This window comes from Thalassophryne amazonica, chromosome 9 (genome assembly GCF_902500255.1).
Source record: "Thalassophryne amazonica chromosome 9, fThaAma1.1, whole genome shotgun sequence".
In the NCBI taxonomy this organism is placed as follows: domain Eukaryota; kingdom Metazoa; phylum Chordata; class Actinopteri; order Batrachoidiformes; family Batrachoididae; genus Thalassophryne; species Thalassophryne amazonica.
This window is the reverse complement of record NC_047111.1, coordinates 15,247,460-15,262,674: the sequence shown is the minus strand read 5'-3', so window position 1 is coordinate 15,262,674 and position 15,215 is coordinate 15,247,460. Positions and strand designations below refer to the sequence as shown.

General features: G+C 45.4%; 1 protein-coding gene across 4 annotated transcripts in view; it reads left to right on the top strand.

The window, feature by feature from the left end:
* gria1b (glutamate receptor, ionotropic, AMPA 1b) overlaps positions 1 to 15,215 on the top strand; it is a 163,532-nt gene that overhangs the window by 116,801 nt on the left and 31,516 nt on the right. For 2 of the 4 annotated variants that reach the window (XR_004562544.1, XM_034177629.1), the window contains exon 16: positions 13,776 to 13,890. The exons of 1 other annotated variant lie outside the window; for it this stretch is intronic. Coding sequence is in view for 2 of the 3 variants with exons in the window: in XM_034177629.1 (XP_034033520.1) it covers positions 13,776 to 13,890 (115 nt within the window). In the remaining variant the exon portion in view is untranslated. Of the gene's footprint in view, positions 1 to 13,775; positions 13,915 to 15,215 lie in introns of all 4 variants that reach the window. One more of the 4 variants, XM_034177631.1, reaches the window with a different exon arrangement.

The window sequence follows — 15,215 nt, the reverse complement described above, 5'->3', positions numbered from 1 at the left end:
GGGCTGGTTTATGTGGTCGCGGACTGGTTTATGTCGTCCTGGCCTGGGTTATGTCGTCCTGGGCTCGTTTATGTTGTCCTGGAATGGTTTATGTCGTCCTGGGCTGGTTTATGTGGTCATGGACTGGTTTATGTGGTCGTGGGCTGGTTTTTTGTGGTCGTGGGCTGGTTTTTGTGGTTGTGGGCTTTTTTATGTTGTCCTGGACTGGTTTATGTTGTCCTGGGCTGGTTTATGTTGTCGTGGGATGGTTTATGTTGTCCTGGACTGGTTTATGTGGCCGTGGGCTGGTTTTTGTGGTCGTGGGCTGGTTTATGTGGTCGTGGGCTGGTTTATGTTGTCCTGGACTGGTTTATGTGGTCGTGGGCTGGTTTATGTGGTCGTGGGCTGGTGTATGTTGTCCTTGCTCGTTTATGTTGTCCTGGGCTGGTTTTTGTGGTCGCGGACTGGTTTATGTCATCCTGGACTGGTTTATGTTGTCCTGGGCTTGTTTATGTTGTCCTGGAATGGTTTATGTCGTCCTGGGCTGGTTTATGTGGTCATGGACTGGTTTATGTGGTCGTGGGCTGGTTTTTGTGGTTGTGGGCTTTTTTATTTTGTCCTGGACTGGTTATGTTGTCCTGGGCTGGTTTATGTGGTCGTGGGCTGGTTTATGTTGTCCTGGACTGGTCTATGTGGTCGTTGGCTGGTTTATGTGGTTGTGGGCTGTTTTATGTTGTCCTGGGCTGGTTTATGTGTTCCTGGGCTGGTTTATGTGGTTGTGGACTGGTTTATGTTGTCCTGGACTGGGTTATGTTATCCTCGGCTGGTTTATGTGGTCCTGGGCTGGTTTTTGTGGTTGTGGACTGGTTTATGTTGTCCTGGGCTGGTTTATGTGGTCCTGGGCTGGTTTTTGTCTTCGTGGGCTGGCTTATGTTGTCCTGGACTGGTTTATGTTGTCCTGGCTGGTGTATGTTGTCCTGGGCTGGTTTATGTGGTTGCGGACTGGTTTATGTCATCTTGGGCAGTTTTATGTTGTCCTGGGCTGGTTTATGTCGTCCTGGGCTGGTTTATGTTGTCCTGGACTGGTTATGTTGTCCTGGGCTGGTTTATGTGGTCATGGACTGGTTTTGTGTGGTCGTGGGCTGGTTTATGTTGTCCTGGACTGGTTTATGTGGTTGTGGGCTGGTTTGTCTGGTCGTGGGCTGGTTTATGTTGTCCTGGGCTGATTTTTGTTGTCGTGGGCTGATTTATGTTGTCTTGGACTGGTTTATGTGGTTGTGGGCTGGTTTCTGTGGTCGTGGACTGGTTTATGTTGTCCTGGGCTGGTTTATGTGGTCCTGGGCTGTTTTTTGTCTTCGTGGGCTGGCTTATGTTGTCCTGGACTGGTTTATGTTGTCCTGGCTGGTTTATGTTGTCCTGGGCTGGTTTATGTGGTTGCGGACTGGTTTATGTCATCTTGGGCAGGTTTATGTTGTCCTGGGCTGGTTTATGTCGTCCTGGGCTGGTTTATGTTGTCCTGGACTGGTTATGTTGTCCTGGGCTGGTTTATGTGGTCATGGACTGGTTTTGTGTGGTCGTGGACTGGTTTATGTTGTCCTAGGCTGGTTTATGTGGTCGTGGGCTGGTTTATGTTGTCCTGGACTGGTTTATGTGGTCGTGGGCTGGTTTGTCTGGTCGTGGGCTGGTTTATGTTGTCCTGGGCTGATTTTTGTTGTCGTGGGCTGATTTATGTTGTTTTGGACTGGTTTATGTGGTTGTGGGCTGGTTTCTGTGGTCGTGGGCTGGTTTATGTGGCCGTGGCTGGTTTATGTTGTCCTGGATTGGTTTATGTGGTCGTGGGCTGGTTTATGTGGTCGCGGACTGGTTTATGTCGTCCTGGCCTGGGTTATGTCATCCTGGCCTGGTTTATGTCTTCCTGGGCTGGTTTATGTTGTTCTGGGCTGGTTTATATGGTCGTGGGCTGGTTTTTGTGGTCGTGGCCTGGTGTATGTTGTCCTGGACTGGTTTATGTTGTCCTGGGCTGGTTTTTGTGGTTGCGGACTGGTTTATGTTGTCCTGGACTTGTTTATGTTGTCCTGGGGTCGTTTATGTGGTCCTGGGTTGGTTTTTGTGGTTGTGGACTGGTTTATGTGGTCGTGGCCTGGTTTTTGTTGTCTTGGACTGGTTTATGTGGTTGTGGGCTGGTTTTTGTGGTCGTGGGCTGGTTTATGTGGCCGTGGTTGGTTTATGTTGTCCTGGATTGGTTTATGTGGTCGTGGGCCGGTTTATGTGTTCGCGGACTGTTTTATGTCGTCCTGGACTGGTTTATGTTGTCCTGGGCTGGTTTATGTGGCCGTGGCTGGTTTATGTCTTCCTGGGCTGGTTTATGTTGTCCTGGGCTGGTTTATGTGGTCGCGGACTGGTTTATGTCATCCTGGACTGGTTTACGTTGTCCTGGGCTCGTTTATGTTGTCCTGGAATGGTTTATGTTGTCCTGAGCTGGTTTATGTGGTCATGGACTGGTTTATGTGGTCGTGGGCTGGTTTCTGTGGTCGTGGGCTGGTTTTTGTGGTTGTGGCCTGGTTTATTTTGTCCTGGACTGGTTATGTTGTCCTGGGCTGGTTTATGTGGTTGCGGACTGGTTTATGTTGTCCTGGACTGGTTTATGTTGTCCTGGGCTGGTGTATGTGGTCCTGGGCTGGTTTTTGTTGTCCTGGACTGGTTTATGTGGTCGTGGGCTGGTTTATGTGGGCGTGGGCTGGTTTTTGTGGTTGTGGGCTGTTTTATGTTGTCGTCGGCTGTTTTTTGTTGTCCTGGGCTGATTAATTTTGTCGTGGGATGGTTTATGTTGTCCTGGACTGGTTTATGTGGTCCTGGGCTGGTTTTTGTGGTCGTGGGCTGGTTTATGTGGTCGTGGGCTGGTTTATGTTGTCCTGGACTGGTTTATGTGGTCGTGGGCTGGTTTATGTGGTCGTGGGCTGGTGTATGTTGTCCTGGCTGGTTTATGTTGTCCTGGGCTGGTTTTTGTGGTCGCGGACTGGTTTATGTCATCCTGGACTGGTTTATGTTGTCCTGGGCTTGTTTATGTTGTCCTGGAATGGTTTATGTCGTCCTGGGCTGGTTTATGTAGTCCTGGACTGGTTTATGTGGTCGTGGGCTGGTTTTTGTGGTCGTGGGCTGGTTTTTGTGGTTGTGGGCTTTTTTATTTTGTCCTGGAGTGGTTATGTTGTCCTGGGCTGGTTTATGTTGTCGTGGGCTGGTTTATGTTGTCCTGGACTGGTTTATGTGGTCGTGGGCTGGTTTATGTGGTCGTGGGCTGGTGTATGTTGTCCTGGCTGGTTTATGTTGTCCTGGGCTGGTTTTTGTGGTCGCGGACTGGTTTATGTCATCCTGGACTGGTTTATGTTGTCCTGGGCTCGTTTATGTTGTCCTGGAATGGTTTATGTCGTCCTGGGCAGGTTTATGTGGTCATGGACTGGTTTATGTGGTCGTGGGCTGGTTTTTGTGGTCGTGGGCTGGTTTTTGTGGTTGTGGGCTTTTTTATTTTGTCCTGGACTGGTTATGTTGTCCTGGGCTGGTTTATGTGGTCGTGGGCTGGTTTATGTTGTCCTGGACTGGTCTATGTGGTCGTGGGCTGGTTTTTGCGGTTGTGGGCTGTTTTATGTTGTCCTGGGCTGGTTTATGTGGTCCTGGGCTGGTTTATGTGGTTGTGGACTGGTTTATGTTGTCCTGGACTGGTTTATGTTATCCTGGGCTGGTTTATGTGGTCCTGGGCTGGTTTTTGTGGTTGTGGACTGGTTTATGTTGTCCTGGGCTGGTTTATGTTGTCCTGGACTGGTTTATGTTGTCCTGGCTGGTTTATGTTGTCCTGGGCTGGTTTATGTGGTTGCGGACTGGTTTATGTCATCTTGGGCAGGTTTATGTTGTCCTGGACTGGTTATGTTGTCCTGGGCTGGTTTATGTGGTCATGGACTGGTTTTGTGTGGTCGTGGACTGGTTTATGTTGTCCTGGACTGGTTTATGTGGTCGTGGGCTGGTTTATGTTGTCCTGGGCTGATTTTTGTTGTCGTGGGCTGATTTATGTTGTCTTGGACTGGTTTATGTGGTTGTGGGCTGGTTTTTGTGGTCGTGGGCTGGTTTATGTGGCCGTGGCTGGTTTATGTTGTCCTGGGCTGGTTTTTGTGGTCGCGGACTGGTTTATGTCATCCTGGACTGGTTTATGTTGTCCTGGGCTCGTTTATGTTGTCCTGGAATGGTTTATGTCGTCCTGGGCAGGTTTATGTGGTCATGGACTGGTTTATGTGGTCGTGGGCTGGTTTTTGTGGTCGTGGGCTGGTTTTTGTGGTTGTGGGCTTTTTTATTTTGTCCTGGACTGGTTATGTTGTCCTGGGCTGGTTTATGTGGTCGTGGGCTGGTTTATGTTGTCCTGGACTGGTCTATGTGGTCGTGGGCTGGTTTTTGCGGTTGTGGGCTGTTTTATGTTGTCCTGGGCTGGTTTATGTGGTCCTGGGCTGGTTTATGTGGTTGTGGACTGGTTTATGTTGTCCTGGACTGGTTTATGTTATCCTGGGCTGGTTTATGTGGTCCTGGGCTGGTTTTTGTGGTTGTGGACTGGTTTATGTTGTCCTGGGCTGGTTTATGTTGTCCTGGACTGGTTTATGTTGTCCTGGCTGGTTTATGTTGTCCTGGGCTGGTTTATGTGGTTGCGGACTGGTTTATGTCATCTTGGGCAGGTTTATGTTGTCCTGGACTGGTTATGTTGTCCTGGGCTGGTTTATGTGGTCATGGACTGGTTTTGTGTGGTCGTGGACTGGTTTATGTTGTCCTGGACTGGTTTATGTGGTCGTGGGCTGGTTTATGTTGTCCTGGGCTGATTTTTGTTGTCGTGGGCTGATTTATGTTGTCTTGGACTGGTTTATGTGGTTGTGGGCTGGTTTTTGTGGTCGTGGGCTGGTTTATGTGGCCGTGGCTGGTTTATGTTGTCCTGGATTGGTTTATGTGGTCGTGGGCTGGTTTATGTGGTCGCGGACTGGTTTATGTCGTCCTGGCCTGGTTTATGTCTTCCTGGGCTGGTTTATGTTGTCCTGGGCTGGTTTATGTGGTCGTGGGCTGGTTTATGTGGTCGTGGGCTGGTTTTTGTGGTCGTGGCCTGGTGTATGTTGTCCTGGACTGGTTTATGTTGTCCTGGGCTGGTTATTGTGGTTGTGGACTGGTTTATGTTGTCCTGGACTGGTTTATGTTGTCCTGGGCTCGTTTATGTGGTCCTGGGCTGGTTTTTGTGCTTGTGGACTGGTTTATGTCGTCGTGGCCTGGTTTTTGTTGTCTTGGACTGGTTTATGTGGTTGTGGGCTGGTTTTTGTGGTCGTGGGCTGGTTTATGTGGCCGTGGCTGGTTTATGTTGTCCTGGATTGGTTTATGTGGTCGTGGGCCGGTTTATGTGTTCGCGGACTGTTTTATGTCGTCCTGGACTGGTTTATGTCTTCCTGGGCTGGTTTATGTTGTCCTGGGCTGGTTTATGTGGTCGCGGACTGGTTTATGTCGTCCTGGACTGGTTTATGTCTTCCTGGGCTGGTTTATGTTGTCGTGGGCTGGTTTATGTCGTCCTGGACTGGTTTATGTCGTCCTGGACTGGTTTATGTCTTCCTGGGCTGGTTTATGTGGTTGTGGGCTGGTTTATGTGGTCGTGGGCTGGTTTATGTGGTCGTGGGCTGGTTTTTGTGGTCGTGGCCTGGTTTATGTTGTCCTGGACTGGTTTATGTCGTCCTGGACTGGTTTATGTCTTCCTGCACTGGTTTATGTTGTCCTGGGCTGGTTTTTGTGGTCGTGGACTGGTTTATGTTGTCGTGGACTGGTTTATGTGGTCCTGGGCTGGTTTTTGTGGTTGTGGACTGGTTTATGTTGTCCTGGACTGGTTTATGTCGTCCTGGACTGGTTTATGTCTTCCTGCACTGGTTTATGTTGTCCTGGACTGGTTTATGTGGTCCTGGGCTGGTTTTTGTGGTTGTGGACTGGTTTATGTGGTCCTGGGCTGGTTTAAAAGTAAAAGTCCAGCTTTATCTCAGCTATGAGCCAAACCTTCTATTTTTTCCTGACAGCAGCAGTTTAAAGTTGTTCTTCTCCACGTTTCATTCGTCTGTGTCATTTTTGTTTTTGTGGGATTTTCTGAAAGACATGTTTTGTTGTTTTGTTTGTTTGTTTGGTTTTGTTTTTTGGCTTCAGCACTTTACAGTCGACCCAGAGTCACAGCAACGACCTCACTGCAAGATTTAGACCACAAATATTAAATCTCATTATTTTCATGCCTGTGTTTCCGTGTGTTTTTGACAGAATAACTTCAGGTGCTAATTGGTGATATTCCACCCCTTTTTAAAATCATTTTGTGGGATGTTGTAGCGGCTCTGGACGTCGCTCACCTCTGCGGCTGAGAGCTGAAATGCAGAGCAGTCATTCACTATTTTTGAAAAGAGGACAAGGAGACGGCCGTTTTTGTGGTCAGTTGCCTAGCAACAGTCTTCTGCCGCCGGCGTGAGCGCTGAGCTTCCTGTTCAGTCGCCTTTACATGCCAAAAATATCAACTCACAACTTCCTGCTGAACGCAACAGAAAGTTGACAGACAGTGGATTTGAGCTGCTGGTGGCGCTGTGACGGCACTGCTCTGTCTCTGGGTCCACACCTTCCATGAACTTTCACCCTTTTTAAACTGTTTTCTTTCTGTCCATCTTTTGCAGAATGTACAGTCTGACTGCTTTCTCTAGAAGACGTTGGAGAGTTTTGTTCTAAAACAGCATTGGTACAAAAAAAAACCAGACTGATTCGTTATTGAAAACAAAGTAGTTTTTAATCCCACTTTGAGTCCAGATCAGATCAGCCAGAAACAAACCAGATTGAAATGTTACCATCTTGGAAAAGACTCAGTGCGTCACCTCACACTGTGCGTCAGACTCCAGAGACGCTGTGATTGGTTAGAAGTCTGCTCAGTCTCCAGTCCGGTTCCAAACCCACAGAGCATTCCTGGGCGCAGATTGTGCAGATTAACAATCTTTGAGCTCAATTCCAACTCAAACTGTACGAGTAAATCGCCAATGATGTAAAGCCAAAATTCGCAAGTTATGTCCGAACACTGGATGGTCCAACGGTCAGCTGCGACTTGACCGCTCAAACTGTACGTCGTGAACCCAGAACTGTGCAACTGTGTCAGAAAATGTAATGCACCACATTAGCTATTCCTTCCATACTATTTTCAGAAATGTGTATGGACACGCTAACGTAATGTCTGTTCCCACAGTAACGTGAAGTGTCTGACGCCGCCCAACACAGCAGATTCTCAAAAATCTCTGTGAAACTCCAGAGACGGTTCATCTCAGGGGTCCAGATGTCCTGTTTTCAACACAGGTCAACAGAGGGGGACATGTGGCGACACTGCACTGACTTGCTATTGGACATAGTTAAACTTTTGCCGTTGGAGAGCGGGCACTTTGGTAGTGTACTCCGCAGAGCTGTAGTGAGCTGATTGGTGACTCGATGTTTGAGATGTCATGTGATGTAGCCTGTAAAAACGCAACGTAACTCTGACTGCTTTATGGGTGCGTCGTCGAGAGGTCCTACATATTCCGTCAAGCACGAGGGATCCAGAGGAGGAGGTGCATCCAGTCAAGCCTCTGATGTTAGCCGGCAGAGGCGAACAGTAACACCGTATTAGCAGAATTGACATAGCAGTAGCATGAACGTCAAAGATTTTAAGCATGTTGAAATTTTTCTGGGCCCACAACAGAAATCAGCGTTGCCGACTGATGGTGACTGAGCTCCTGCAGAGTTGTGGACTTTGGTCCCAGCCAGGATCAATCAACTTTTCCCCGTCTGTCGGCAAACGCCGGGCTAATCGTCATTACAAGTTTAGCTAACCTGTACAAAATGATGAACTTACGTTTTCCTGACAGGTTGAGGAGGACACATCAAAGACACTCAGCCAGTGCCTCTGTCTACGTGCACGCTGTGCCACCCTGTTCTCGCTTTTCTTCATGTCTCTGTTTTCGGAGTGAAGTAAAAACACACTCAGTTCAGTGTGACGCCTTCAACGAGGGGAGACCGGACTTAATGACATGCATGAAATCAGTCTGACCATCTGATTATTGGTCAGGAGCGCTTAACCGTGTCTCATTACCCGCGTCCACGACAAGACACAGCTGACTCAAAAAGAGTTGGACAGCCCAGAATCCTTTGCGCTGTTGTGACGTCACCACGCTGCTGCCTGTTTTCAGATAAAACATTCTCCTAATGACATTTAAGCAGCGAAAATAATGTGGGACAACTTTTAATACAAAGTTGCTTCATGCAGGTACAGCAACCAGGATCTTGTCTAAATGACCGTGATTCTCCAGTCAGGTCCAGTGCCGAGTTGGCTTCTATATACACTCACTGGCCACTTTATTAGGCACACCTGTTCAGCTGCTTGTTATCACATGGCAGCAACTCAGTGCATTTAGTCATCTAGACACAGTGAAGACGACTTACTGAAGTTCAAGCCGAGCATCAGAATGGGGAAGAAAGTGGATTTAAATGACTTTGAACGTCAAATTGGTTATTGGTGCCAGATGGGCTGGTTTGAGTATTTCAGAAACCGCTGAGCTACTGAGATTTTTACCAACAACCATCTCTAGGGTTGAGAATGGTCCAAAAAAGAGAAGATATCCAGTGAGCGACAGCTGTGGATGAAAATGCCTTGATGTCAGAGGTCAGAATGGACTGTGTGATGTCATCATGTCAATATGGACCAGCATCTCTAAGGAACATTTCCAAAACCTTGTTGACTCTGTGCCATGAAGAATTAAAGCAGTTCTGAAGGCAAAAGGGGGTCAAACCCCAGCGCCAGCCAGGTGTACCTAATAAAGTGACTTTTGTTTTTGAAGTCAGCTGTGTCCTTTGGATGGACACGAGTGCTCCCTGTTTACTGAACTCTGACCTGTGGGTCCAGGCAGTTGCTTGTGCACAACGATGGCCACACCGCAGTAAACCACAGTGGGTTGTGGGTTAAACTAGGTCAGCGTAGAACACAGAGAGTCTCTGTGATGGAGTTTGGTTTGCGCCCAAAACAGTGCATAAAAATGACTTCAACATATGTATATATATATATATATATATATATATATATATATATATATATATATATATATATATTCTGCCCTAAATTTCATGTGGCTAACAGCTTTTTCTTGAAGTATTTATACAAAATTTGGTGTTTGTATCATCACCTGAGTGATTCTCACACTGATCTGCTGCACTTCAGCTGAGGTCTGATCAGGACCGAGTCTGTCTCGTGGGATCAGGTGCACATGGAGCAGGACGTCGTCATTCCAGATTCAAAAACAATGATTACAAATTCTGTTTGAAAAATGTTTGACGGAGTTTCTGAGCAGATTTTACCTGGACTTCTTTTTCGTGCAGTTTGGAACAAAACTCTGGTGTCATTTGATTGCTGTGAACAGCTGAAGCTGCTCGACTCGGTGCTTTGATTCATTGACACAGAAGCATCAGCGCCGCCTCGTAACTCTGACTGGTTCATAAAGGAGAACAACAGGAAACTCTGCAAAACAAAGATCACCACATGACTGTGGACAAACAGAAGGCATCACGTGTCTGCAGGTGGACGTTGAATCCATCCACATGTCCACGTGGAACATTTAACTGTTGTTCTTCCTTTATTTATCAGATTTGTATGCAAGTGTTGTTTTGCTGCCCAGTACTGATCTGTTTTTCAGCCCAGACCAAATTAAAAGGTTACTTTTCTTTATTATTTCTGCACAGGACACCCTCACACTCAGCGTTTCTGCTCCAGAACATTTCTGCTCGCTACATTTATTATTGCTTCCAGCTCATTACAGAGAAGCAGAAGTAGTCTGATAAAGAACCCGAGACTCGCTGGTGACGACGCTTATCTCCAGATTCTATAATAATAATGATGATCATTTCGCATATAGGGCGTCTCAAAAAATGTACCCAAAAGTACACAAAAATGGCTTTACTGGGAAATAAAGTTATTCTTCTCATTTCAGGTACTCTAAAGTTTGTTCTGCAAGACATTAAAGTTCAGGAAAAATGCCATAGTTTAATTTAATTTAATTAGCTTATAATGCGCCAAATCACAGCAAAAGCCATCTCAAGGCGCCTTACATAAAACAAGTCAACATAAAATTTAATAAATAATTACAAATGAATTAAAAAAAAATTCAAATACATAAATAAAAACAGAAGTAAAATAATAAAACAAATACAAATAAAAACTATTCATAAGAAAGAGAATAAAAATAGGTTTTGAGTCTTGACTTAAAAATGTCCACGGACTCAGACTGCCTCACGGTCGCAGGAAGACTGTTCCACAGAGCGGGTGCACGATGAGAAAAGGCTCTTTGACCTGCTGACTTCTTCTTCACCCTGGGAACACAGAGAGGTCCCGCATCCTGCGACCGCAAAGCCCGGGCTGGCACGTAGAGTTCACCAGATCAGCCAGATAAGATGGCACCAGTCCATGAACAACCTTATAAGTCAATAACAAAACCTTAAAATCTGCTCTCACAGAGACAGGGAGCCAGTGCAAAGATGCCAAAATGGGTGTGATATGTTCAGACCTTCTGCTACGTGTCAGAAGTCTGGTGCCAGCGTTCTGAAAGTTGACCCTAATTCAGAGAACAAAACTCATGGAGTTCTGTGCAGCACATCCTAAGGGCTGAGTTGCATCTCTTTCCAGATAAAATTCAGTCTCAGAGCAAACTAACTCCCCAGCAAACGGCAAGGAGACATGAATTTGTTAGGTGGTTTTCCGGAAAACTGGAGACGGATGATTTGTTTCTTATGAAACTTCAGTCGAGGAGGTTACATTAATCATGGGGTGTAAAAGATGAAAGATTAAAACATCAAAAAGGAAAGACTGAATGAAAAATGGTGCATTGGGGAGAAAAATGACCTGCTTCCGCCACATGTTCATACAGAAAATGTCTGATAATATTGATTGAATTTTCTGTGCTGTTAAAATACTTTTGGGTACATTTTTTTTTGAGACACCCTGTATATGCAGCGAAATTTGTCCTCTGTATTTAACTATCCTAATCCAACCACTAGGGGCAGTAGGCAGCCACAGTCCAACACCTGGGACCTCCAGATGTAGAGATGCTGTCTCAGTTGGGCCAAGCAGTTGAGAATATATGATTCCCCCCCGGACAGGGTGCCAGTCCCACGTAGGTCACTTCACCAGCGGAGGCCGGTACCATTTACAGCTGGGTGGACTGACACAGTGTCATCATGGTAGCCCCCCAGTGGTGAGGAAGCTTGTCTCTTGGTGGATTCATGGGCAGGATGGTGAAATTCTACATCCAAGTTCAATCCAGAGATGCCTGTGCACAAATTTGTTTAATGTGGGAAAGTCGTCACACTCCATCAAACACCCAGTCCTTGACAAGTCTTCACGGTGGTCCAATTACAAGACATCACTTCCTCCACCTGATCCACCGTTAAGGACTTCTTGTTTCACTTGAGCCCTGTTAGCCATCAGGTGTGGGTTCCTGTTGGACCTTCATGGCTGCTGGCCACGGGGCACACAAGGTCCCCACCATATTTCACCCCAACAGGCAATCTCCAACTTCATCTGTTACCCAGGTGTCATGACACAGATGAGGAGTTGGATTTTGACACCCTAGACTGAGACCATGTTGATTAAGTGTCTTGTCCACGGATACAAACGGGTAGCATGAGCAGGATTCAAACACTGGTCTATATATTGGCAGGCCATCTCATTATCCACTCAGCCACTTGCTCTACTGGCAGAGTGTGATGATCTTATAGACCTTCAGACACTTGGAGTGGTTTGAATCCTGGTTTGATGAACCACACACCTTCCTCAACTCGAGGGTTACAGTGGGTCACTTCCATGAGACTGTCACATCCGTTCCAGCTATCAGTGGTCCTGCTGTGATCCAACTGTCCCACAGAATCAAGCTTTGTCCATTGTTTCTTCATCCCATTAAGATGTTGGTGGGACGGCTTGATGACAACAGGACCACTGAAAGCAGTAACAGAGGTGACGGTCTCGTGGAGCTACCCAGCAACTAATGGTGTGATATCATGGATCAGGAGTGTGTGTCTGAGTGTCACTTCAACATATGACCAAAAAGACACATCAAACCTTTAAACCATTAACAAACATCACAAATCACAGCTCTGCCTCCACACCAATAATTCCTCAAAGGGAGGAGAAACCAACCACAGCTGGCTTCATTGATCATCTCCAGTGGCTGCCAGTTTGTAGTTTTCCATTTTCTCATGATACTATAGACTGTTCTGAAACTCACCACCAAAAATGAAGAACCACTGGGACTTTTGGATATATTGTGCCCGTTATCACAGTGGATTTGTGTTTTCCTTGTCCTTCTCGTCCTCTGTCCTAAAGTCTTCCTTTTGCGTCGCTCCAACATCCAACATTTGGAAATTTGGTGGAATTGTTTTGAACGTAATTTTCATGTTGTTCATTGGGAGGTTCACATGCAGACCTTGGTTCTCGTTTCCATTTATTCAGTTTATTTATGCAACACAAAGTTATAGCAGAGGTCACCATGATGTGCTGAACCTGAGTCCTGTCTATACCTGAGTCCTGTCTAGGCCTTACCCAGCCCCCGAGCAGGCACACTGGTATCAGTGGTAGTGTGTTTTTTATTATTATTATTATTTATTTATTTATTTTACACGAAGAAAGCTCAAGCAGAACAGACTCAGTGAGGTGACCATCTGCTTTGGTCAAACTGACATGACAAAACAAACCTCATGTTCTTCAGGTTTAACTCGGACTTCAGACACAGTGTCCTCTGTGCTAGACGTGTTTTCTATGAAACACAAGAGGTGAATTTAGATGAAATGTCTGCTGGAGTTTAAAATGCAGGTTAGAATCCATCTGAGTCATAAAGTGTAAACTACATCAAACTGTCAAAAATTGATTACTGATATTATTATTATTAATTATTTGATATTTAAATGATATTTGCTTTATTCCAAAAAAGATTTTAGCTCCAATTTATCCAAACGGCACCAAGAACAAAGGTGAATTTATTTAGACTTTTGTGCATCAATCAATGGCAGGTCAGTGGTGAAAGAATTGGACTATAGTCCTGGTCACGCTTCCTGTCTGTGTCCTTGGACACAACCCTTCATCTGCTTTGTCCCAGTCTACTCAGCTGTAAATGGGTTCTGGTCTTGGCTGGGGAAGTAACCTGCAATGAACTGATATCCAGTCCAGGGAGAGCCAAAGACTCTCATCCACTTCCGGCTACAGTATCTGAGGATAAGCACTGACCCAGTGGGGCTCAGGACTTAATGACCAGCTACAGTATTGTGGGATGGACTGTGCAGATTGCAGGAGCCACTGAAGGTTCCTCAGAAGACCAAACTTTCTCTGTAGGCAACAAATCTTCGTTCATCAGGTGCTGGAGTAAAGAATGATGGGAAAAAATCCAGTGTTGACTGGTATAGAAGATACAGTGTTGTGTTTAAACAATCACAGACACATTATGATGGAACTCTGTAAGGCCAACCTGGTGAAGCTAGTGAGCAAACGCGGTCACACAAATTGCACTTGTTATATTTGGTCAATTTTGCTTTGTGATGACGTTAACTTTCTCTACAGAAAAACAGCTTTTTAAAAAAGTCTGGGTTGAAGAGCAGTGAAGGTCTCATTGGATTTAATGATGACGCTTGATGTTTGCTGTGTTGGCCTCGTAGTCCTCTGCTCATTAACACCCGGTTCCTTTCTATCCTTATTGTTGCTATCATCCCCGTAGAAACCCCGTTAACTTGGCAGTGTTAAAACTGAACGAGCAGGGCCTGTTGGACAAATTGAAAAACAGATGGTGGTATGACAAGGGAGAGTGCGGCATCGGGGGAGGGGACTCCAAGGTCAGCGCACCATAACCCCAAAGGGTAATGGCACTCCAGGGTAACCGGCAACGACCCACCGCTCTGACACCAAACACTCCAGCTGGTACCGCCCGAACCGTTTGGTGTCATTCACTGCTGTATCGATGCCATCAGTTACTCACCATTTAAACCTCTGATTCCCGATTGGCTCATGTGGTGGAGGGTTTTCAAAAAAACGCCGTGAAAAAAAATGAGGTTTCAGTTATTGGCTGTTTACGAAACATTTGGTGTTTGCCCTATACTTTTAGCAACTAAGACCTCAGAGTGTCCACAGCTTCCAAAACACAATGTCAAAAAAATAACCTGACTCCACCCCTTTATCTAGCTCCACCCCTAAATGCAACGTCACCTGCTCACAAGCTGAATTAAAGGTTTCATCAAATTTAGTTCAGTGGTTTTTGAATAATGTTGCCAAAAAGACGACAAAATGATGACAGAAGGCCTTCAGGGGAGGTGAAACTGAAAACCAAATGCTTATTTGATTTTTATTCTGCTTTAATGTCACAAAGATTTGAGTATTGATTAAACAGGTGGAGCTGCCAGACAACATTAACGATGATGAATTCAGAGAGAACACCTGAGTAGGACTATCGCTTTATTAAAATATGCTCGAGTTCCATGTCGGAAAAAGACTTTAGTCTTGTTCTGTTTGAGTTTGTTTCATAATTATTAGCAGCGGAAAGATCCCGTAGATGACACCGGACACGTTCTGGCCATAAATAAATAAATCCCTGTTATTCCACAGAGTGCTGACTATAACATTCTTTTTATCAGATCTTTCATTCTATTCTATTCTTTCATTCTATTCTTGGTGTTTATTCATTTATCAATGTTTATAAAATAAACTAAAAAAACTAATTGTCTGAATGTCAGCCAAAATCCCATTTTGGGGTGGGGTACCCCAAATACACCCCTAGAGCAATGCTGTATCCAACTGAAACCAATTTCAATTGAAAGGTCAACCTCCAAAACATAGGAAAACATTCTAACTCTATAATTTTTGGACAAAAATTGACCAAGTTACGAACAAAGAAGCATTTGATAACACTTGTCCAATTATGGCAGCCATATTGGAATAGACCCAATTTTACCCACTTTCAGTAACTTCAAATTTGGTAAACTTTTAATATTTTATTCTACACACATCATGGAACCAAAATCAACAAAAGAACATTTTCTAGCAATTTTTTGAGGGTTGACCCCTTTTTATCCATATTTTGACCCGTCCATCTATTACTTTATTTAGTGTTTTTGCTGCATTCACAACCCTCAAAACTTGGACTTGCTTTGGCGACCCCGACTGC